This window comes from Triturus cristatus, chromosome 9 (assembly GCF_964204655.1).
Source record: "Triturus cristatus chromosome 9, aTriCri1.1, whole genome shotgun sequence".
Lineage (NCBI taxonomy): Eukaryota > Metazoa > Chordata > Amphibia > Caudata > Salamandridae > Triturus > Triturus cristatus.
Genome location: NC_140592.1, coordinates 156,718,835 through 156,744,302, shown reverse-complemented (window position 1 = coordinate 156,744,302; position 25,468 = coordinate 156,718,835). Strand labels below are relative to the sequence as shown.

The window sequence follows — 25,468 nt, the reverse complement described above, 5'->3', positions numbered from 1 at the left end:
TCTGTGAATCGGGCCCATTGTTTTGGCTCCACTCTAATTGCAAATTGCATGCAGTCCAGTCGTTGGCACACATGCAGATTCCAACTCATCTCTCATACAGAGAGAGAGATGGCTGAAACCTGCACATGTATATCTGCCAGAGGTGCACACTGTCCCTGAGGAGGACTGGCAGACTGGCACAGGAAGTCATATTCATCGTGGTGGGAGGGACACTCTACTGACTCTAGAAGGGAGTGACAGGGAGAGGTGTGCCCCCATGGAGGAAGCCCTGGTAGAGAAGTATGTAGACACCCCAGGGTGATGTGCTCTTTCAAGGCACTGGATGGTTGGGTGAAGGGTAGTATGTTGAACAGATTTGAGGGACTGGACGATTTGATTGATGGAGAGCATATGTTCAGTCACGGTTTTCCAGAGCTATGCCAGCACCCGGTGGAGGGTGAGTTCTCTGACCCCAATGAGCTTGCACAGGGGATCAGACCTCTTGGCGGATGGCAGAGGGTCTGGAAAGGTATTTGGGAGTGATCCTTAAGTGAGTGGCTCAGATTTTCCCCAACCGAAGGAGTCGGGGCAGGTTTGCAGTAGTCCAGGGAAGGCAGTCCCCAGTGGGAGAACCAGAGGGTCAGGGGCCAGCTCTAAGGTCAGACCCCCAGGAATTACCCTGGTGATGCCACTTCTTGTCTTGGGGTCTTCATGCTCTGTGAAATAGACAGGATTGGGGAGACCAGAGCCAGGCAGACTCTCATGCGATGCATGAAGAATGTGTTTTACTTGGGGGAGGGTGGGTAGTTATACTACCATGGAAGTACTGGCTTACCAGGTACATGCTCAGCCTGAGGGTACAGACTCTGGGTTGGGGGACTAGTTGCAGATTAGCACTACTGAACTGATGGGGGATGTGTGCAGGATGGCTGACACAAGTGTAGAATCTGGGAGTACCACTCCCAAAAGGAGGGTACGGAGTCCAGAGGGGGGGGGGGGCAGGGGAAGGAAGGACTCACCCCTGACTCCTGTCCAGCCTAAGAGTACAGACCTTGGGCTGTATGACCAGTCTCAGGACACCACCCCTGAACTGGTGGGAAAGAGAGTGGACAAAGGGTGGCAGTCACCTGGAGCTACCGTCCTCCACTCTGAGATACCACAGAGATTGGAGAGCCCTTAAAGTCCAGAGGCTTGGCTATTGTCACTGACAGTTGTCAGTGGCCACTGTGGGTTGCTGTCCTTGTGGACAGAGTTTCCCTTGGGTTGGGGACAGGAGTCAGACCCCAGGGATGGAATGGGCCACATCACTGTGTTGGCCAGGGAGGTACTGTTTGCCTACTGGGATATATCTGTGAGCAGAGTAAGGTTAGGTGCGCCACAGATGAGATCCACAGGTGAGGAGAAAGAGTCCCCCACAGGTTAGCTTAGTGGGCCCCGAGAGTATGGACAGATGATCCAACTGGGTTCAGAAAGGCCTAGAACTGGAATGTGCCCCTGTTGTTGCAGGACAGGGTCCATGTTCTATCTACCTAAGCAGGTAAGTCCATCAGATATTGATTAATTTACCCCGGCTTTAGGCTAGAAGGGGGGTTTATTGGACCTGGCCCTTTTTCCAGGGTTATCCCTAAACCTTTTGCCTTCTGCTTCTTATTTATTCTGACCTGCCTTTGTTGGCTTTCGGACTCTGGGCACTTTACCATTGCTCATCAGTTCTTAAGTACATATACTCACTGTATAAATTGTATTGGTGATTGGTTTATCCATGTTTGGCATATTTGATTGACAAGAACGACCCTAGAACAGTGCACCAGGTGTGCCTAGGGCCTATAGATTAAATGCTACTAGTGAGCCTGCAACACTTGTTGTGGCACCCACATGAGTATGCCTGCAAACATGTCTAAGACCTGCCACTGTAGTGTCTGTGTGTGCAGTTTAAACTGCCATTTTGACCTGGCAAGTGCACCCACTTGCCAGGCAGAAACCTTCCCTTTTCTACATTGAAACCCCTAAGGTAGGCCCAAGGCAGCCCCATGGGAAGGGTGCAGTGTATGTAAAATGTGGGGCATGTACTGGTGTGTTTCACATGTCCTAACAGTGAAATACTGCTAATTTCATTTTTCACTATTGCAAGGACTATCACTCCCATAGGGTAACATGGGGATTGCCATAATGTATCTTTTAAGCGTAATTTCCCATTGAGAACAGATAGAGATTTGGAATTTGGGGTTTCTGATCTCACCGTTTAAAAATACATCTTTTGGTGGTTAGTCTTGTTTTATTCAGATAAGTATTGGCTATTTTTCTAAACTGGTGTGGACTCCTTTTGTTATTTTTTCACCGTATTACTGTGTGTGTATGTATAAATCATTTACACATTGCCCCTGAGATAAGCCTGACTGCTCGTGCCAATCTACTAACGGGGTGAGCAGGGGTTATCTTAGCTGTGTGACTCTCTTATTCTGACTAGAGTGAGGATCCCTACTTGGACAGGGTGCAAACCACTGCCCACTAGAGACACCATTCTAACAATTGTTATTATTGATATATGCATAGATTTAAAAAACGCTGTTTGTGGCATTGATTTTGCACAATGTACACCAAAATCTAGGGCAATCCTTTCAAATAAGCCACCTGCTTTTTTCTCATTCTAAGAAACAACCATCCAAGTGACGCCTTACCTTCCTCCAGGCACAAAACAAAAACAGGGACCCCAATCTGGTATCTTGTTTTCAACCAAATCTCCACAACATTATGAACAGCTGACACCCTGAATTTCCTCTAAACCCACATACAACACCATATAAAGTAACCTGCCTAGGAAAAAAACGAAATACATGTCACAACCCCTTACTAGATGTCCATCCTTCTCCTAAATACAACCCATTATCTGGCATTTTGCCATCCCCCGCTCAATAATACAGAGTACAAACCCCTACCTAGCAATATACATTTCACTAAACCCAATAAAAACATACATGCAGCACTTTGCTTTTCATAGTTAGTCTTGACAATTCACCACCACCACCAGCAAATAGGTACCATGCCCTAATTGGTAGTCAGATGATCTCCATTCCCCATACCCCATACCTAGTGTCCTACATTTTCCAGGCAGAAACACATAGCGCACCTCCATACCTTGTGTCCTGCCTTCCATTAGGCATAATACTAAACATACCATCCTGCCTTTATCCCACCACGAAACTCAAGGTGTACAACACAACGCCACATCTGTCATCCTAATTGCAAGAACAAGCAATCTTCTACTTGGCATCAGTCTTATATCAAACACCCAAAACACCCAGTAATTGTATGGGGGAGGGACGATGCATCCATCTTCTTTCAACCTCATTGAGTTTAATTCTTTCTTCATTATGGTACTCGTTATACCAGAGATTACCACAGATGGGCAATTGCCTGCAAATGAGCCCTTATTTGGTCTCTTTGAGACCAGTGATATTTGCTTTCATTTTTTGTCTCTAGCTAGGGAGGCTGCAAGCATGGACAGCTCTTTTTTTCCTTTCATTAACTTGGACCTCCCTCTTCAGGTTCAGTTCTTTTGTATACACCAGAGATTTGAGAGTTTATTTTTCTGTCTTCTGTGTCTTAGTGTGGCAACTTTGTCCATGATGTCTGTCATTGAGCGGTTGTAGTGTGCGGTTAGATAATGTACATTCTTTGTCTCCTTGAGGAATAGGTGAATTCTCTGGAAGAGGGTTGATAGATCATTTCTGTTGACATAATAGGTGTTTCTTATTTAGTGTTTGGGTTTCATGTATTCGCCTTTGGACCTCTATTTGAAAATGGTGAGGTGAAACAGGATTTGGTGGTGGCCTGACCAGTCACTAGCAAAACACACAAGATGATGGAAGGAATGTTGCACATTGGCAAAACATTCACCCCCAGTCACAGATCTGGGTTGAATCCATCGTTATTTTGCTCACCACGCCACCCCAGTTCAGACATGGCCATATGCAAATCAGTCTTGACCCTGTGCCTCATGGGAACAGTCCAGCCCGTACTGCCAAGCCATGTCTTCTCTGGACCGGAATCAAGCATCCTAGGACCGGTTTCAGCCAGGATAGCTTGACTCCAGTGGCGTAGTGAGCACGGGACTCACGTCTGGGCATACCCTTCCCACATAGGGCAAACAGCAAAACACACAAGATGATGGAAGGAATGTTGCACATTGGCAAAACATTCACCCCCAGTCACAGATCTGGGTTGAATCCATCATTATTTTGCTCAACTAGGTCCTAGGATGCTTGATTCCGGTCCAGGGAAGACATGGCTTGGCAGTTCGGGCTGGACTGTTCCCATGAGGCACAGGGTCAAGACTGATTTGCATATGACCATGTCTGAACTGGGGTGGCGTGGTGAGCAAAATAACGATGGATTAAACCCAGATCTGTGACTGGGGTTGAATGTTTTGCCAATGTGCAACATTCCGTCCATCATCTTGTGTGTTTTGCTAACCAGTCACTAGGCAGAACAGAGTCAATGCTCAGTGATCCTTCTTTTAATATAATGAGGCAGAGCATTTCCCCTATGATGTGGGTAGGTCCAGCATATGATTGTATGAAATTATGATTAGTCAAGAAGGGTTTTAGCAAGGTTACTGTGCGTCACCTTGATCATTCCAGTGGATGTTGAAATCCCATAGAAAAATGGCATTGGGTGTGACGATAAGAGTGTATTGTATTGATACCCATTAGCTGGTCCGTGAAGAGCTGGTTATCTCCAGGTAGATGGTAGACGAAGCCGAATTAAGGGCCCGATTAGGGCTTACGTCCGCCCACCCGCCACCTTATCGGGGATTGAGACAGCCAAACAGGTTGTCGGAGTTCCCACAGTAGGCACTACGATGCCACCGCCACCACGACGGTCACAATACCTATATTTTGAACTGCGGCAGGTGCTGATGGCAGCAGCACTTGCCACAATCCAAAAAAGGTACTTTGAACATATCCCTGCACTACATGGCAGGCACCATGTGTTGTCCGCCACATGGTACAAGGATATGAAGGGGAACATCATAGGGGCCCCCAGGTCCCTTGTCTGGGTGCCAGGGGATAAGGGGAGCCCGCTAGGGGCGCCCAATGTCCCTTTCTGCCAACCTTTTTATGGAAGGTTCACCGCCAATGAAGGGCCGGCAGTAAAGGAACATTGTAATGCCTACGGCGGTGCCTGGGAGGCACCACCGCCATTGTAGGCATCACAGACTGTCCGACGGTCTGACTGGCTTCTTGAGGCCGTAGGATTAGTGTAGGACGGTCTTTCCGCCTGACCGTTCGCACGCCATCCTAATGTGGCGGGCGGTATTTATTACTGCGACGGTGGTGAGACCGCCACCGACGGGCTGTCGATGGCGGTCCCACTGTTATCGTAATGGGAATCTTAATAATAGGTTTACTCGCTAAGAAGAGTGCAGCTCCCATTTACTCACTGGATGGAATATTCTCTACAGTGAAGTGAAGATGTTCAGGGAGTTGTGGTGAATGTTCGCCACACCACCTCCTAGAGGGACGATGCTTTCCATTTGTTTAATGGAGACCAACAGATCCATCAAGGGGATGGAGGATTGATTGAGCCATGTTTCACTTCAGAATATAATGTCTCGTTACTGCAGGATGATAGCTTCAGAAATGTCAGTAGCGTGCTTGGTGGATAATCTGCAGATGCGCAGCATGCATTTGAGGACATTATCTGAGGCTATAAAAGGAGTTGTGGAATCTGAGAGTAATGGAACAAAGATGAGGTTAGATGGGTTCTGACCACATGTTTTTGTACTTGGTCTGTGTGTGTCGGTATCCGCAAATAATTTTATATCCCGCACTGGTTGTATGGGTGGGCTGGAGACCTCCTTAAATGACTGTAGGAGGGCTTCTAAATCAGCCTCAGAGAGTCAGCTATTTGCTCGCTTAGGTTTTTGGGTGCTAGTGGGTGCTTGTCTGGCAATCTGGGGAAGTGTGACTACTAGCCTTCCTGGTGATGATGTATCTAGGTGGTCCAGGTGATTCCGAATGAGGTACAGCAATAGCGTATTCTCATTGCAATAAGAGGCGATCTGTTCTAGCTACTCTTTAATTTTGTCTTGGTGTTTATCTACGCCTTGCAGATGAGGATGTGAGCAGGAGAGGGTCGAGGGGAGTTTGTAATTTGCTTTGCCAGGGCTTTTGGGGTATGTCCTATAGGGCTGGTGGGTGGTCCAGAGAGGGGCACCTTTGGGCTATCTGTGGTCCCTCAATGAGTCAAGGAATATGACGTGATTTGTGTGGTGGACAGAGGTGTAATACGTGTTCTTATATTACAATTAGTTCCTCTTCAGCATGGTAATGATACAGTTATTTGAAAAGTTATCAAAACATTCTGGGCCATATTTCGCACTTTGAGGATGTAGGACATCTGCCTAAAAGCAGCAGATGTCCCATTCCCCCTACTTATGGGTTATGACAGTCAGATACTCTCTGCAGAAGGCAGATGGGACAGTTCACACGTTTTGGCTGTTGTCTGCATCTGCCAAAATCTGAATAAGGCCCTCTGTCTTTATGAGTTTATTTGAATTGTGGGTATAATAATTAAGGCTTACTTTATGCTTCCATTTCGGAAGGGTGAGCACATTTTTCTTTAATCATGAATGTCACTATGAAGAATATAGGGCCAGGTTTACAAGGCAGATTTGCGTTGCAAATGCTCCAATTTGGAGTTTGTGACCAAAAAACAGCTTTTAGCAATGTACAGCTCCCAAGATAGGAGTTTGTAACTTTTTACAGACTCCTAAAGTGGGTTTATAAATGGATAAGAAATCTCTATTTAGAAGAGCCATGTTGTGGGCATCCCTTATACATAGTGTTTCCTATTCATATGTATCAATGGCTTAGGCCTAAAATAGAGTAATTGAAAAGTTACTGACCCCCAAGTTGGAGTGTTAACACATTTGTAGAAGGAAAAAGGTGCCTTGGACAGAGCCACTCTCTTTTTTTAATGCTAGCAAAAGTTTGTTTGTGAGATGGCAGTGGTCAACGGGACCACTGCATACTCTAACACAAACAAGTAACAGTAAACTTTTCTATTTACATGTACCCTAGTTTCCTTCAAGGAAAACAGTCTGCCCAAGTAAGTCACATCCCTGTGATTGCATGTAATTGTAATGAATTACAATTTGTGGCCGACATCATTAATAATAATGAGGTAGATCAGATTCTGACCCCCTATGATTCAGATTTTTGAGAAGCTGACCTATTAGCATTTAAGACGGTTCTTAAAAGTCTTTACTGGGTACACTATCAGTATTTTGCTTCTGAAATATTCATACATCTGGCCCATATTTACGCGAATGACAACATTGTTTACATTTGATTTTTCTCTTTCTTTTTCTTTTTCAATGAAAAGAATTTAGAAGCAGCACCATTTTTGTGCATGAGGATATGCAAACCATCTCAAATGTAACTTAAAAACGAGTCCTTCCCTAATGTGCAGCAGTCTCTGTGTATTGTGACCAGAAATATAACAATGGCATATGGTTCACTTATAAATTGAATTGACTACATAAACACTACTCGTTTTCTCAACAATGAACTCTTTTTATAGACACACTGCACATCCATCTATGCTCTAGGTATTCTCACCAAAACCAACAACAGATATTGTGTTATTGCAATTGCCCCACACAAATAATGTTCTGATATTTCCATCTTCCTAACAGTTGAAACAAGCTTTTTCATACCAAAAGCTGTTAGCTGTTTACTTAATGTAAATTAGACCCACCACCCCTCTCACCTACCTACATAATACATAATTTTTCAATATATAACATTATAGATAGGTAACAGTTCTGAGTGACACGAAATAGACAACAAGAATGACAATTGAGTTATCTATGATTTCACTCAGAACCCAGAGGTAAAAAGCATCCCTCTAGTTCACTTTTCAACCTTCTAATATTTCTTTGGCCCTGCTTTCAACTATTACGCAGTTTAAGAGGAGTAATGGGAGACACACATAAAATTGTCCAGCTCTACTTTCAACAATTATGCAGTTGTAGAGGAGTAATGGGGAGCCATACATAACATAGCCTCTCCTCCCTGTCCTAAATAAAAATAAATAAATGGCCTCCTGTCACCCACCCCCACCACTCTGTGGCTTCCTTCCCTCTGCTGCATAAGCTGCACTCCCTCCTTTGCTGCGCTGCTTTGGCAGGCTCTCAGTGAGCCTAGCCAGAGCCACCTGGAATACCTTTATGATGTAGGAATAGTGGGTAACAGCTTTTGTTGACAACTGTTGATGTCAGCGTAGTGAGTTACTGGATTTGATTCCAGTTATTCATGCTAGTGGCTCTCTACCAGATCCATATATAATTTTAGGCTAATACACACTTTGGCCTCAATTATGACCTGAGATGTGCACTACTCTGAAGAATATGTTGGCCAGTGTTCCCACACCCAGATGTTCTGGGTAAGGGATCAATGGATCCTATTTTACCAGGCAGTAAAATTGCTTTGAGAAAATGCTGCACTGAAGCGGCTGTCGGCCAACCCTCTGCCAAGCCACGGGCGAGCATGTACTACCCCCTAATCACTTTCTATTCCTTCCATTGCCGTCCGCACCCACTTCTCCCCTGCACCTTCTCAGGCATCCTTGCACACTTTTACAACCTGCTCAGGTCAGGTGGTAAATGTGTGTAATAAGCCTCGGAGAATTGGGAATTCGGTATGGATTTATGCCTGGTAAATCTGTATTTGAACTGTCATTCTGCATTCCGTGAGGGTTAATTCATTGTTTCAGAAATTGCTTATTGACATTTCAACTGCTATCAGAAATGTTTGCTATTGGGTATCTCTACATGGAATTCTGCAGTACTGATGGTCAGGGCTTTAGTGCCTACAGGCTCCACAAAATACAGAATTGCATCCCCTGTGCCATGACAGTGACATAGAATGATGGCCATAATTGTAGTGGTCTCCACTATTGCCTGATTTACAGTAGGACACGTTTCATAAACCCCTGTGCTGGCCACCAGGTAGTTTATGACCTTTGTTTAGAATCTAACCAAGTACAATGCAATAATGATAAGATACAGGAGTTTTTCTTGGCCAAGGTCCGAGACTTGGTTAGGGAAATAGGCAATAATTGTATAAGTCCTTGTCCTCTTCCTGTGTTGGATCCACCTGACCTTCAGGACAACATACTTTCAGTCTTTCCTGCACGTGACTTAAACGTATCTTGGACAAAGTAAAATCTGGGTCACCAGATGATCCCTGTCCTCCTAAGGTGTTTAAAATGAGCTTCCCGGTGGTGGTCCCAGAAAATATTCCCTTGCTAAACTTATCACTGGCAATGGGAAGGTCCCACACAAATTTAAGGAAGCCATGGTGATCCCATTACAAAAGAAAGCATGGGCAGACAGCAAGAATGCAAAATAAATACGCCCCATTTCCAGACTCCCTTTCTTGACCAAAGTATTGGAGCAAAATGTGCTTAGAATACTCTCTTCCTTTCTGGAAGACCACCAGCTGCTACATGTTCGGCAAGCGGGATTTAGAGCCCATAACAGCACGCAGCTAGTGATGCTCTCAGTGTTGGATGAGTTAAGGCTCACATACGACAGGCAGATCCCCTCTGCACTGATACTTTTGTACCTCTCAGCCGCATTCGACACGGTGAACCACCCACAGTTGGTGGCCCGGGTACGGCGCCTGGGAGTTACCGGGACAGCCCTCCAATGGATCGTTTCCTTCCTGGAGGATCAGTCCCAAAAAGTCCAATTAGGGGAGTATACATTTAGGCATGAAGTCCTGTCATGTGGGGTTCCGCAGGGCTCTGCGCTGTCCCCAATGCTTTTTAATATCTACCTTCAGCCATTGGTGGAAGCATTGGCCAAACTGGACTGTCAGGTTTTCAATTATGCCGATGACACTCAACTAATCGTGCGTATTGAGAATTCTACCCAGGCACAGCATAAGGTACAGAACATCCTCCGGTTTACGATTAATTGGGTGACCTCCTACTCACTCAAGGTAAACCCCGACAAGACAGAGGTTCTTACCCTTACCACAGGGACTAACCCTTGGTCTAGTCTCTTCTGGCCACAAGAGCTTGGTACCACTCCTACACCGGTGCCAGCTGTGAAAAGCTTGGATATCAGGTTAGATTCTAAGCTAACCATGAACAACCAGGTAACTGCAGTAGTGGGGAGTTGCATCGGATTGATAAGACAACTCCGGAAACTTGCACCTCTGCTATCTTTTTCCACCATGCGCACTGTTGTGTCGGCATTAATTCTGTCACGCCTGGACTACAGCAACGCAGTTTATATAGGGCTTCGTGAGAAACTGTTGGGGAAACTTCAGGTGGTCCTAAATGATGCGGTGAGACAGATTTTCAAACTACCTACAAGAACACACGCCACACCCCTGCTACAACAACCTCACTGGCTCCCTATCAAGTAGAGGGTTAGGTTTAAAGGCCTCTGCATTGCACATACAGCCCAGTTTGGAGCAGCGCCTTGCTACATCAAAGATCGTCTGAAGTCTTACCTGCCAGGTCGTTGTCTCTGTTCATCTGAGACAAACCGGCTGGCCTGCCTGCACTTTAATAGAGCCACTCTGGGAGGGCATGCCTTCTCGGTTGTGATTCCCCAGCTCTGGAACAAGTTACCAGAGAACCTACATGGGGAAGCTAGGTTACTCCCTTTCAGGAAGAAACTTAAAACTATTTTGTTCTCTGAGTCATTCGGATAAGCCTCCCCCATTCTCTGTGCGATCAGCAGTTAACTAAGGAACTTCGGGGTTCTGGGTCATGAGCGCTTAGAGACCATTGGTGATTTGGCGCTTTACAAATGCAAATAAAAAAAATAAAGAAATAAAAAATATGTTTTATTGCCATTAAATATGGGTCCAACTGTTGCCTGTGCTATTTGGTGCCATAGGTTGACAGTAATTCATAGATCCAACCTTCACAATCAATCACATAAAGTTTACTTGCAGTAAAGTACAGAAAAAAAAGGCCAGAGATCTACTTACCACTGCGCAAAAATATTTGCAAGCAACGTGTAATTCAGTCCATACATAGCAGTTGAGCAGCACGCGTGGACCTTTCACTAAATTCATGAAGCCACGAGAATCCTCCATTATACAAAAAGGCCATTCTGGCCAGATTCATCATGGTGCGCAGGAAAGACATTAGGCAGATAGCTCGCAAAATTATTGTTTTAGTGCTATCATATGCTAATCTGCCAATACACACTTAGGGAACAGAAGTTTAAATTGATTTTCATGCAAACATTTTCAAACATTCCATTGATTAGTAGTATACAATAAGCTTCTTTACCATTTTGCAGGAGTTCATTGTACATTTTTAAAGATTGTGCTTACCAATGGCCTAAGCTCTGGATGCGTCAAAATATATCCATTGTTGGTGATGGCAAAAGCATAACCATGTATGCCCAACTGCAAAATGAAGGAGAAAGAAAAATAACCCATAATTAGCTTGGACTCCAAAAAAATCTGAAAATAAAATGTATTGCAACATGTATAGTGCCAATTTTAAATGTAGAGTTTGATCATTTCCGGCATAATATGCCATGAGTGCGAAGCCTAAAACAATGATTACAACTCAATGAGGGAAATTTAAAGCTGTGTCTTCCTGTAGATAGTGCTGTTATCTCTTTCAATAAATAAAACATGAGACTATATGACAGGAATGTTTAGCTTATGTAGCCTTAGCCTCAAATCCCATGTCAAAATGCTGACAAAATTAAAACAAACTAATGGTATTAACAAATAAGTTAAAATATAGTTCAGTAGTAGCAATTTGTTAATTGCATATTCCAGTAGAGTGCGTTCTCTAAGGCAATGAACAGTACATCCACAGCCTAGAACAAAATAATTATTTTGTTTAAAGTTCCTACCACGACACATCAATTCAAACAATACAGTTGAGTGATAAAGCACTTTTAGTGGGCCAAAACAAATTAATAATGAGTAATATATATAGAGATATTAATTAAATACCACAAAATCAGAAAACCTTGAGATTCAGGCTGAAATTTCTGAAATAAAATCAAGCATTCTAATAGTAAAAATTGGAGAATAACCATATAATTGAAGTCAATCTGGAAAGAAAAAAACATTGAACAATTATTGGCAATGCCAACAGGTATGTTCTATACATAAGAATGCCTTTTCAAGCATTGATGGGCTTAGGGACTCATAAATTGGTTATAACATGCACTCGGTCACTCATCCTTACACTCCTGCAATCATTCATCTACCCACCAAATAAGTTTTCCATTTAGTCAATTAAACAACCACACCAAAACACACACAAATGCAACAGCGTATGCAAGATAAAAAATATAAAACTAGAAAAAAGTAAAGCTGCAGTTATCTAAACACTCTGGACATGTGTTTGTAATAACAAAATTGAACATAACTGCAAGCGGCTTTCTTCCAATTGTACTGTAGGTAGTGTGTCTGTTATAAAGTTAAAGCATTGCTACCACATTTAGAACCAAAATGTTGGGCATCTTGAAATGATAGACTACAGAGGTAGTAGTTACATGAGATGCAGCACACTGCAGATGAAATGAACGGTAACTAAGTGGCCGGTCAGGACGATCTGGGTAGCTGTATTATGCTTTAAAATGACAATAAAAAGAGTAGAAGGAAAGGAATGAAATGGAATAGACTCTATAAAATGGGAAAATGGAAAAGTAAAGGACTGAATCCCAGGACTGGCACTGAAATACACTTATTTTCAGGTGGATGTGTACAGTCGATCAATTGCAGGGCAAGAAGGTTAATGGTTTTAGTAGGTTACGCATTGCCCATGCTATATGATATCATGGATGTAGAAGAGTGTACATGACACTCACGCAGACCAATGGCAGAAGAGAGCTGAACAAAAGCCCCTCTTTTTAGGTATATGTATATATTTTACATATATGTATGTATTTTTAAGGTTTGATTACAAGATTTTGGCAGACAACTAAGGGTCTGAATTAGGTGTTGGCAGGTGGATTAATGTGTCACAACAGTGACGGATATCCCGCCGGCCGAAATATAAGTCCCATATGATATAATGCATTATATATTTGGGCGGATATCTGTCACCGTTGTGAAGGAGTAACCTGTCCATCAACATCTAAATCAGGCCCTAAGTCTGTGAGGGCGTTGAAAGGGATTCTAGCAAGATGTTTTACAGTGCAAATATTCTAAAGTTTGTCAAAAAGTATACTCAACAACCCACATCATGCCTATAAAGGTAACCTGTGAGGTTCATGTAAGAAATACATGACTGCAGGCTTTAACATGGTGCAAAGACAACCCACCCTTAAATGCCTATTGGCTTTATCATATGTGTTTCACAAACAAATAGCTTTTCATACTAATCAGATCAAACTTATGGCATCAGAAAAACTTTTTCCCAATGAACCAATCAGAATTATATCCTTTCTCACTGGCTTGCAACCTTAAGTGAGACCTACTGTATTGAGCTTAAGCTTACCTAAAAGTCAGCGAACAGGTAGACTGTAATAAAAATGCAAATATATAATTACAATTACAGTCAAAACAATATAAAATCCCTCCTGAGAGGGCCTAATAAGGATTACCATAGTGTCAATCGTCTATCCCCACTGCTTGTTCGAGCAGCTAAAAAGCACCAAAACCCTTCCCTACTACACTAATCTGTGAGGTTCCATATAACAAAATACCTACCTACATGTTTTAACACTGTATGCTAATACTAACAATACACCCTCACAAGTCTATTGCCTTTAGCATATGATTTTTATGATATGTATATCTGGCCGACCAGCTTTGTCATAACATTTCATAACAAACTGATCAAACTTTTGGAATCCGACATAACTTTTCACAATGACCAGTGAGGCCTATAGCCTTTACCATTGTCTTGACACCATACCAAACACTGACCTACTGAAGTGTGAATAAATTGGCAACCATCATGCATAGTTGTAAAATTACAAATATGTACAAAACAGCGGTTAACAAAACAATACACAATCCCCTTGAAAAGCGCCTACCACAAAGGATTATCACAGTAAACATCTGCTACCCCAAGGGTTGTCAGAGGAAGACAAACACCAAAGCCCTTGCCTGCTATGATAATCGGCAACATTTCATGGAATAAAACACCTCTCCTTACAACACATTCCAATAACAATCCACTCTTAAACATCTTTTGGTTTTAACTATTTCTTTTCAAAATAAATAAGGCTACCTTTGGAATAACGTTTCAGAAAAACACATAAGACCTAAGGCATTGGACATATATTTCCCTGTGAACCAATCAGGCCCATTTCTATTATCATAGATTTGTCACCATGCCCAATTCAGGCCTATTTTATTGAGAGAACGCTTTCCCTAAACGGCAACTACACGTATACAGTCATAAAGTTACAAATATATAACATTTGCCTTCGGCAAATAAAAATACTATATCTTCAAAGAATGCCTAACAAGAACTGCTACAGTGAAAGTCTACTGTTCGCGCAGTTTGTCAGTGGCGCTAACCATCTCCAAAACTCATGACTATTACGGGTACCTGTGAGATTCCATTAAACAAAATACCTTCCTGCTGGCTTTAGTACAGAGAAATAATAATCCACCTGTTAGACCTGGCATCATTGGCATGAGTCTCTCCTCCATTTTTTTTCTGTTTGCCTCCTCTGTTTACGATGTTTTTGCTGGTTTATTGCTTTGGGCACTGTGCCACTGCTGATCAGTGCCACAGTGCAAGTGCTCCCTATGTTAAATTGTTATATTGATTGGTGTTACCATGATTGGCTTGGTTGACTTACTATTCAGTCCCTAGTCTAGTGCACTGCGTGTGCCAAGGGCATGTAAGTTAACTGCTGCTGGTGGGCTTGCAGCACTGGTTGTGCCACCCACAGAAGCAGCTTGTAAAATGTGTCTCAGGCCTGCCACCGCAGAGCCTGCGTGCAGTCCCTGACTGTCATGTCGACATGGCAAGGAAACCTACTTGCCAGTCTCTAAACCTTCACTTTGCCACATTTCAGACACCTCTATGGTAGGCCCTAGGGCAGGGTGCATTGTTGGTAAAAGGTAGGTCATGCCCTGATGTGTGTGGCATGACCTAATAGTGAATTACAGCCATTTTCGTTTTTCACTATTGAAGGGCTACCTGCCTCCAATAGGCCAGACTGGGCAGACTGATTATTAACTCCATTATAATCTATCTGACTCAGGGAGCATGGTAGCATGTCGAGTTTAGTATCCCTGAACTCAGAATTTAATAACACACCCTTTAGGATGGATGGTTTTTAGATTCTGTGTTTGAAAATAGCCCTTTTAGAAAGTGGCTATTTTCTTGTCCAACTATCCACCGGTCTCTGCTGGTCTGGTGTGTGTGTCAGGGGCTGGGTGGCTCCAGAGGTCTGAATGAGTCAGTGTGGGGTGAATGAGGCATTTACACATAGAGTGAGGGAAGAGTAGCCTGCCCTGCCTGACACAATACTGGCTCCACCTCCTGCTGGGCGACTGATAGCCCTGCTCCTGCCAGTGACAATACTGGCTCCGCCTCCTGCTGGGCGGCTGAGGACTCTGCCCTGCCCAGTGAATAGGCCAGGTGCCTCTGCCTGGCAACACCCACAACGAACCTGAGATGGGGGGAATTTCCCTGCTTGGACAAAGGGAACAAAGGAGAAATGGGGTATAAGAGAAGGACCCCTGAACCAAGAACTCAGATCACTTCTGACAAGGAAACCTGTACCAAGGACAAGAAGCCTGCTGATCTAAGGACTTGCCTCCCCTTTCTGCCAGAGTGCTGTTTTGCTGTGGAGGAACCTGAAAGCTGCTTCTTTATTTTTGCCAAGGAACAAGGAGAGAGGAACTTGGTGTGTACTCTCTGAACACTTGCTAGGAAATCTCCAAGGGCTGGAAGAGTGCCAGTCTCCTGTTGAAGTCACAGGGCCAAAGGACTTCACCATCTGCTGAATTGCTGAATTGCTGGAAAGTGTTGTTTCCAGTACACAAGGGAAAATCTGCAGTCTCGACGCCGCCGACGCCGCCGAATCCAGCTCGACATCGTGAGTAACGGCTCCAGTGTCCCGAGCCTTCGACGCCGGCCGCCGGGCCCGATCGACGCCAGCAGCAACGCCAGTGAGCAGTGGGTATCGGCCCCGGCTCCAAGTGACCCCGTCTCGACGCCGGTATCGACGCCAGTGAGGAGTGAGTATCGGCTCCACCTCCAAGCGACCCCGTCCCGCCGCCGCTGCTGATCGCATCGACTCGACGCCCTTCTCAACGCCGTGAGCGCTGCTCCGGCCCGACATCCCTCGACGCCGCTGCAGATCGACCCGACTCCGAGGCACGATCGACGCCGACCTCGGCGCCGACATCTCGACGCCGTGGATCATCGTTTTCTTCATTTCTCAAGGTACTGTACTTGTGGGGTCTGTTGCAACTCCAGGCTCGACGTAGCGCTCCTCGCGGTCGACGCCGAACCTTGGGAATCCTGTAGACTCGACGTCGTGTGACTCCTGTGGGGGTTACATTGTTGCCAAAGAACTGTGTTTCAGAAGAATACTCAATTTTGTTGCTAAAGAACAAGTTACTTACCTTCGGTAACGCTTTTTCTGGTGGATACAGTATCTGCCTGTGGATTCCTCACCTTGTGAATATCCCCTGCGCCAGCATTCCACGGAACTTTTCTTCCCCAGCATTCCACGTCGACGTGGGCGACGTCATAATACACCGGCTCCGCACGCGACTCCGATCGACGTCACCGGAGCCATAAGAAGCCCACGTCGGCGTGATGACGTCAGTTCCGCCCCTTTTTTCCGTGCCTACGAGGCACATGGACGGACTGACAGCAATAAACATACACAGTATACACAGTACACAATATGCAAAGCAACACACCCAGTGTGGAGAATAAAGAAACAGGCAAAAGAAAGACATAATGCCTCAGACAGTATTAATACATCTTGAAATATCAACATTAGATTAATGGATTGAAACATTATTAACAGGACATTAGGTATAGAAAGATGGACAATGGGGAGGCGGGTGGGCCAGTGAGGAATCCACAGGCAGATACTGTATCCACCAGAAAAAGCGTTACCGAAGGTAAGTAACTTGTTCTTCTGATGGATACATCTGCCAGTGGATTCCTCACCTTGTGAATAGATTCCCACAGCAGTCTCCACTCCCGGAGGAGGGTGTCCACCTTTCTACACCAGAAAGTCGGAGGGGTGTAGAACCTGCCCCTCCGACTGCGAGAGGAGGTCTGCCCTCAGAGGGAGACGGAGCGGAGGGCACGAGGAGAGGTGGAGAAGATCTGTATACCACACCCTTCTTGGCCAATCCGGGGCGACCAAAATAACTTGGGCCCGGTCTTGGCGAATCTTCCTCAGAACCCGAGGAATCAAGGGTATGGGAGGAAACGCGTAAAGGAGTCGCGAGCCCCAACTCAACTGAAACGCGTCCCCCAACGCCCCCTGCATCGGAAACTGGAGACTGCAGAATGACGGGCAGTGCGCGTTCTCGCGGGTGGCGAACAGGTCCACCCGAGGAGTCCACCACGTCCGGAAGACGTAACGAACTACCTCCGGATGGAGCCTCCACTCGTGGTCGGCGGAGAACTGCCGACTGAGACTGTCCGCACGCACGTTCAGCACCCCGGCCAGATGATTTGCCATCAGACAAATCTGATGGTCCTGAACCCAGGACCATAGACGTAAGGCCTCTCTGCAAAGACAAAGAGACCCTACTCCCCCCTGTTTGTTGACATACCACATCGCGGTCGTGTTGTCTGTCAGGACTTGAATCGACTGACCGCGAAGGGAAGGGAGGAAGGCCTTGAGCGCCAAACGAATCGCCCGCAATTCCAGAAGGTTGATGTGAAGCAACCTTTCCTCTGGAGACCAAAGACCCTTGATCTCCAGATCCTCCAGATGAGCACCCCACCCTAGGGTGGATGCATCCGTTATCACTGTGGCCACCGATGGAGGCAGATGGAAGGGCTTTCCTTGCGACAGATTGCCCTCTACGCCCCACCATGAAAGATCCGCTGCAGCTTCTCTGGAGATCTTGATTGACTCCCTGAGATCTCCGTTGTGCTGAAACCACTGCTTGTGGAGGCACCACTGGAGCGCCCTCATGTGCCAGCGTGCATGGTTGACCAACAGAATGCAGGAAGCGAACAGACCGAGCAGGCGAAGGACCTTCAGAACTGGAACCATCACTCCACTGTGGAATAAAGGGACCAACTCCTGAATGTCGAGAATCCTTTGAGGAGGAGGGAATGCTCGACACACAGTAGTGTCCAGTACTGCCCCTATAAACAGGTTGCGTTGAGAGGGCACCAGGTGAGATTTGGGCACATTGATCGAAAAACCCAAGTCGAACAACAGCTGAGTTGTCACCTGCAGATGACGCTGCACCATCTCTGGGGACTCTGCCTTCAGAAGCCAGTCGTCCAGGTAGGGAAAAACTGGAATCCCCGACCTCCTGAGATGAGCAGCCACCACTGCCATCACCTTTGGGAAGACTCGAGGTGCGGTAGTAAGACCAAACGGGAGGACCGCAAACTGGTAATGCTGCGACCCAACCGTAAAACGGAGGTACTTCCTGTGCGACTTCAGGATTGGGACATGAAAGTACGCATCCTGCAAGTCGAGCGACACCATCCAGTCTCCTTGCTGCAACGCTTGAAGGACCTGCGCAAGGGTCAGCATCTTGAACTTCTCCTGTTTCAGGTAAAAGTTCAAGATTCTGAGGTCCAGAATCGGACGCAATCTGCCGTCCTTTTTGGGGATCAGAAAATACCGGGAGTAGCATCCCTGACCCCTTTCCTGCTCCGGAACCACCTCTATCGCACCCTTTTGAAGCAAGGCTAGAACTTCTTTCTGCAGGAGAAGTAGATGGTCTTCCGAGCAATAACCTTGGCAAGGAGGGTAAGGGGGAGGAAACTCCCGAAAGGGAAGGGCGTACCCAGTCTCCACGAGGTTCAAAACCCAAGGGTCTGTTGTAACCGATTTCCAACCCCGTAGAAAGTAGGACACCCGACCCCCCACAGGCCTTACATGATCCGGGATGGGGGATCTAGGGCTGCTTCCCTGAAGCCTCATTGGGAGCAGAGGAGGAGGAAGAAGAGGGGTTGCGTCCAGAACCTCTCCGACCCCTTTGCCTCCCTCTATAAGACTTATAGAGGGGATTCTGCAGCTGCTGCTGCTGCTGAGGCTGCCGGTAAGAGCGAAAAGACGATCGCCCAAAGCCCCTAAATTTTCGAAAGGTCGAACCCTTCGCCGGTACTTGCAGGCCCAAGGATTTCGCAGTCAATCGGCTGTCCTTAAAACGCTGAAGGGCAGAGTCCGCTTTCTCCCCAAACAGCTTCTGACCATCAAACGGAAGATCGACCAGCGTAGCTTGAACATCCGCTGAGAAACCAGAGTTACGGAGCCAAGCCTGCCTTCTCACAGCAACTGAAGACCCCATGATCCTTGCCACGGAGTCCGCTGTATCCAACCCTGACTGGATAACTTGCCTGGCAGCCGCCTGAGTGTCCGCTACAACCTCCATGAAGGATGACTTATCCCCTTCAGGCAACTTAGGAGCCAAGGATTTAATGGAATCCATTAGAGCGTGAACGTAACGCCCCAGCAGGCATGTAGCATTAGTCGATTTTAACGCCATGCTTCCTGTCGAAAAGGTCTTTTTGGCTGCCTGATCAGCCTTTTTGGACTCCCTGTCAGCAGGCGTCTGAGGAAAGGCACCAGAAGCGTGCTTAGAGCATGAGGCCTGCACAACTAAACTGTCCGGGGACGGATGAGTGGATAAAAAGTCAGGATCCCCAGGTGCAACCTTGTACCGTCTTGCCACCTGCCTAGACACTGCAGGAGATGAAAGGGGCTTCTTCCATACCTCTAATACCGGCTCCAATATGGCCTCATTGAAAGGCAACAAGGGCTCCGATGTCGAAGATGGAGAATGTAACACATCTGTGAGCAGGTTGGATTTATACTCAACAGAAGGCAGCTGTAAATCCAGTAGCTCCGCTGCTTTCTTTATCACTACATGATAGGGAGCCAACTCATGAGGAGGAGAAGAACTGGTAGATGCATGTTCCCACTCTGGGGTCGTATCCAGTCCACTGGCAACCTCAATGCCCTCAAATTCGTCCGGAGAAGTAGAATCCACCTCACCTTCTTCCACCTCTCGATATCTTCTTTCCTCCAACACACTCTGGGCCTCCCTCCTCGACCGGATTCGGGGAACCGACGTCGGCGACGTCGTACGCGGCGTCGGAGGAACCAGAGGAACCGGCGTCGACGGCGCCAGACACGGCGTCAGCCTCGACGTCGATGGAGTCGGCTTCGGCGTCGACGGAGTCGGCATCGGCGTCGATGGAGCCAGTCTCGGCGTCGAAGGAGGATCCGAAGCCTGCCGAACCTTCCGAGGTCGATTCGAATCTACAGGTGGCGCCGGAAACTGCCAAGAAGGCGCCATCGGCATAAAGGGCATAAAGGGGGCCTGAGCATACTGCTGTGGCACCCCCATTGTAAAGGCCATCGGACCCACGGGACCAGCTGGTGCTCCGGATGGGTAGGCCGCCCTATTAAAAATGCCATACATAGCATTCAGGAAATTAGCCGAATCCGTACCCGGGGCCGGGAACTGAGGAAAAGGAACCTCTTGTGGGGCCTCCGGCACTGGCTCCGCAGAATCCTCCACTGGAGCCTCAGATTCTTCAGGTACTGGAACCGACTCTTCCTGCTCCTCATGCATAGAAGCATCTGACTCCACACGGGCCGGAGTCGACGTCTTAGACGGAGCCGAAGACCTCGACGGAGACTGAATCGGAGTCTGCTTCCTCGAAGGAGAACCTTCCGGAGACCTTGAAGGCGAAGGAGAAGGAGACAAACCTTTGCTCCGACGTCGATGAGACGAAGCCGACCTCGACCTCGACTTCGATTTCTTGGACTTCGAAGATCGACGTTTAGAATGTTTACTTTTTTTATGGTGTTTCTTCGACCTCGAAGTCGATGACTCGTTCTTCGATCTCTCCTTCTTCCTCCCTCTCTTTTCCTCACCAATCTTCTTCATGAAGAGCTTGGTCTTCCTTTCCTTGAGTGCCTTCGGGTTCATACTTTTACAGCATCCGCACTCCTCCATATCATGCTCCGAGGAAAGGCACCATAAACAATTCTGGTGAGGATCCGTAATCGACATCAGGCCTCCACACTCCCTACAGGGCTTAAAGCCCGACTTCCTAGTCGAAGACATTGTCGAAGAAAAGAGAGATACACGACCAAACTACAAAGTAGCACTGGAGAAAAACCGTTGCGCGTCGAAGGCGCGGAAAAAAGGGAACTGACGTCATCACGCCGACGTGGGCTTCTTATGGCTCCGGTGACGTCGATCGGAGTCGCGTGCGGAGCCGGTGTATTATGACGTCGCCCACGTCGACGTGGAATGCTGGGGAAGAAAAGTTCCGTGGAATGCTGGCGCAGGGGATATTCACAAGGTGAGGAATCCACTGGCAGATGTATCCATCAGAAGAACTATTTGCCAAGAAGAAACCTTACTTGAACTATCATTTTTCCTTCCAAAGAGTATTTATTAAGACTGTGGTATATTTTTGTCGTTATTTGGTCTTGTGCTAAGCCTTATATAAAAATCCTATTTTTATAATAACTTCGGTGTCGTGTCCATCTGTAGTGTATTCACTTTATTACTGTATGTGGTCATAAATGCTTAACACACTGCCTCTGAGATAAGCCTGTCTGCTCTGCCAAGCTACCAAGGGGGTAGCAGGGGTTATCTGAGTGTGTAATCCCCTTGCCCTGACTAGAGTTGGTTGGTCCCTATTTGTCAGAAGTGTATACCTCTGCCAACTAGAGACCGCCGGTTCTAACATTGGTGGCAGCGGTGGGATTGAACTTTGCATTTATGACTCATGTGCAGTGATTAGTGTACGCTACATAGTGAAAGCAGACCATAACGCAGCCACAATCTGTTTTGGTAGAATATCCTATTTTTGTTCTCCGCTTTCCTGGAACTTATTTTTTTTAAACACTGCCAGTTTTGACCATGGAGAATGCCGGAGCTGCTACACCTGTGGAGAATGTTGTGGGAGAATTTGATAAGGAGAAGATAGATTCCTACACGCTAAAAGATCTAAAAGGATTTTGCAAGCAGTTTAAAGTTCCTACCACAGGTGTCACAAAGAAAGATGGCTTCCTCAAAGCGCTGAAGGCCTGGTTAGAGGCCAGAAATCCATCTGATCCGGTGGTGGTACCGGAAGAGGAAGAAGAAGAGGAAGAGCCTAAGGTGGGCCAGTGTCATCTCCAGGCAGTAGTGCGTCCTCTAGGAGCCTTTCCCCTGAAGAATTAGAAGACAGGGAGAGGGAGAGGGGGTACAAGTTAGAAATGGCAAAACTTAAATTAGGAGGGCAGTTGGAATTAGAAAAAGCCAAGAGCCTGAGAGAAGCTGAAATGGAGAGCAAAAGATTAGATTTTGAGAGAGAGAAGTTAGCATTTGAACGTGAGAAGATGTTGAGGGAGATGGAACTTAAAGAAAAGAGTTTAGAGTTGAATCCCTCTGGTGGCAGCGCTCCATCTGTGCCTGCAGAAAGTAGGTTTTATTTTCCTAAAGATGTGATCAAAGATTACAGTAAGAATGAAGATATTAGCCAATGGTTTAAAGCGTATGAGTTAGCATTGTTGGCCCACCGGGTCCCTGAGAAAGATTGGGGAACGGGGTTGTGGAGCCGCTTTACAAATGAAGGGAGAGATACCTTGTTGAGCATGCCTGAAGAGGAAAGGGCGTCTTATACTCATATGAAAAATGCTTTAATGGTGAGATATGGCTTAACCCCAGAAAAGTACAGACAAACCTTTAGAGAATGTAAGAAGTTGCCTGGTACTACATGGGTTGAATATGTGTCTTTCTTTTGCAGAGCCATGGATGGTTGGGTAAAGGGTAGCAAGGTTGATAGTTATGATGCTCTTTATGATTTGTTTGCTTGGGAGCACTTGTCTAATAACTGTTTTCCAGAGCTACGCCAGCACCTTGTTGATAGCAAGATATCTAACCCTAGAAAACTTGCTGAGGAGGCGGACCGCTGGGTCAGTACCAGGGTCCACAAGGGTCCAGTGGGAGACTCAGCCAAGGGTGGGCAGGGTCCCCAGCAGAAGAGTGGGGGGGGACAGGGGTAAACAGAGGGAGTTCCAGAAAGGGCCCCAAAGTAATCCCCAAGGGAACCAAGGGAAGGGTTCCCAGCCTCCCCCTGTAAAGAAGCCAGAGGCCCCGACAGGTAAACCTGTTCACAGGGGCCCCATGACCTGCTATGCCTGTAAGCAGGTGGGACACCGTTATTATGATCCCCAGTGTCCCATGAAGGATTCGAATGCACCGCCGCGTGCACTCCCTCGTCAGGTAGCGAGTGTAGCCCTGGGAGGGAATGAGATGGGTGCCCCCGGTGGGTGGGGTCCCGCAGAAATGTCCCTGGTCTCTTTAGGAGACGTTGAAATGGTCCCTCCAACCCCTCTGCCTAGTAACACTAAGAAATATAGGCAGTGGGTGACCATTAATGGCCATAGGGTGGAAGCTCTCAGAGACACCGGAGCAAGTGTGACAGCTGTCAAGTGTCACTTGGTGTCCAGAGAGCAGGTGGTCCCTCATGCATTCTACCCCGTTGTAGCTGCTGACAACTCACAGAGTAAGTGTGAGGTAGCTCAAGTTCCTTTTGAGTGGGGGGGGGGGTCTCAGGGACTCTTCAGGTTGCTGTGAGGCCCGCCATGCCTGTTGATTGTCTCCTGGACAATGATCTGGAGGACTCCCCTTGGGCTAAGGTGGAGAGAAAATCGCATCTGGAAATGTTGGGTCTGCCTGAGTGGGTGTGTGCGACCACCTGGTCCATGTCAGTTAGTAAGGGTGTTGATGGGGCCCTGGAGCCTGAAAGTATGGCCCAGGTCCCAACCGTGAAGAGAAGAGGCAGGGGGCGCGGGAAACCGTCCCCCATCGTTCCCGTGGTCCAGGAGGGAGCAGACCCTGAGGGGGATGCCCTGGAACCGACAGGAGAACAAGTGGCCGAACTGGGAGACCTGCCCGAGCTGACCCATTGGCAGCAGGATGGTGGTCCCTCCAGGGAGGAATTTTGTGCTGAACAGAAAGTGTGCCCTTCTCTTGTGGGTATGAGGCAGCAGGCCTCAGCCCAAACGACAGGTGATCAGTCAGGATCACATTGGATCTACTGGGAGAACGACCTCCTGTATAGCGAGCCTAAGGCTGCTGAGCCTGGGTCAGCCCGTGTGCTGGTGGTACCCCAGCGCTTCAGAGCCTTCCTACTGGGGTTGGCTCATGACCTTCCGTTAGCTGTACATCTGGGGCAGGACAAGACCTATGACAGGCTTGTCACCCATTTTTTATTGGCCCCAGATGAGAAGGGATTCAGATATCCATTGTAGGACCTGTCAAACTTGCCAGGCAAGTGGGAAAAGTGGGCGGAAGCAGAAGGCTCCCCTCCAACCTTTTCCCGTCGTCAGTACCCCCTTTGAGCGAGTGGGAATTGACATTGTGGGGCCACTGGACCCCAAGACAGCCATGGGCAACAGGTTTATCCTGGTCTTGGTGGACCATGCCACCCGGTACCCGGAAGCCATCCCTCTCCGCACAGTGACGGCCCCCGTGGTGGGACGGGCACTGATGGGTGTTTTCTCCCGCATGGGGTTCCCCAGAGAGGTGGTGTCAGACCGGGGCACCAACTTCATTTCGAATTATATGAAGTCTCTGTGGAAGGAGTGTGGGGTAACCTACAAGTTTACCACTCCTTACCACCCTCAAGGTAACGGGCTGGTTGAGAGATTCAACCGGACCCTAAAAGGCATGATCATGGGTCTTGAAGAACCAATGAGGCGTAAATGGGACGTCCTCTTGCCATGCCTGCTGTTTGCTTACCGTGAGGTGCCACAGAAGTCTCTAGGGTTCAGCCCATTTGAGCTTTTGTATGGTCACCCGGTAAGAGGACCTTTGAGTCTGGTTAAAGAAGGCTGGGAGCAATCTCCCAGGAAACCTCCCCAGGATGTATATAGTTACATGCTGGCCTTTAGGAACCAGACTCGGCGCTTCAGAGATCTTGCTCAGGCAAATCTGGAGGCCAGCCAGGAAGAGATGAAGCGGTGGTACGATCAGAATGCCACTCTGGTTGAGCTTCAACCTGGTCAGAAAGTTTGGGTCATGGCCCCTGTGGAACCTTGTGCGCTCAAGGACAGGTGGACTGGACCATTTGAGGTTGTGGAGAAAAAGAGCGATGTCACCTACTTGGTGGACTTGAAGTCTCCCAGGAACCCCTTAAGGGTCCTGCATGTCAACCGGTTAAAGCCCCACTTAGAAAGGTCCGAAGTGGGCATGCTCCTTGCCACAGATGCTGGGATGGAGGAGGAGAGTGAGCCTCTTCCTGACCTCCTGTGTGCAAAAGAAAAAGATGGGTCAGTGGATGGTGT

The 25,468-nt window shown here is 47.1% G+C and overlaps 1 protein-coding gene across 3 annotated transcripts in view; it reads right to left on the bottom strand.

Annotated features, from left to right (window-relative positions):
- CACNA2D3 (calcium voltage-gated channel auxiliary subunit alpha2delta 3) overlaps positions 1–25,468 on the bottom strand; it is a 2,334,275-nt gene that overhangs the window by 900,217 nt on the left and 1,408,590 nt on the right. For all 3 annotated transcript variants that reach the window (XM_085624637.1, XM_085624639.1, XM_085624638.1), the window contains one exon: positions 11,349–11,423. In XM_085624637.1, coding sequence (XP_085480763.1) covers positions 11,349–11,423 — 75 coding nt within the window. The remainder of the gene's footprint in view (positions 1–11,348; positions 11,424–25,468) is intronic.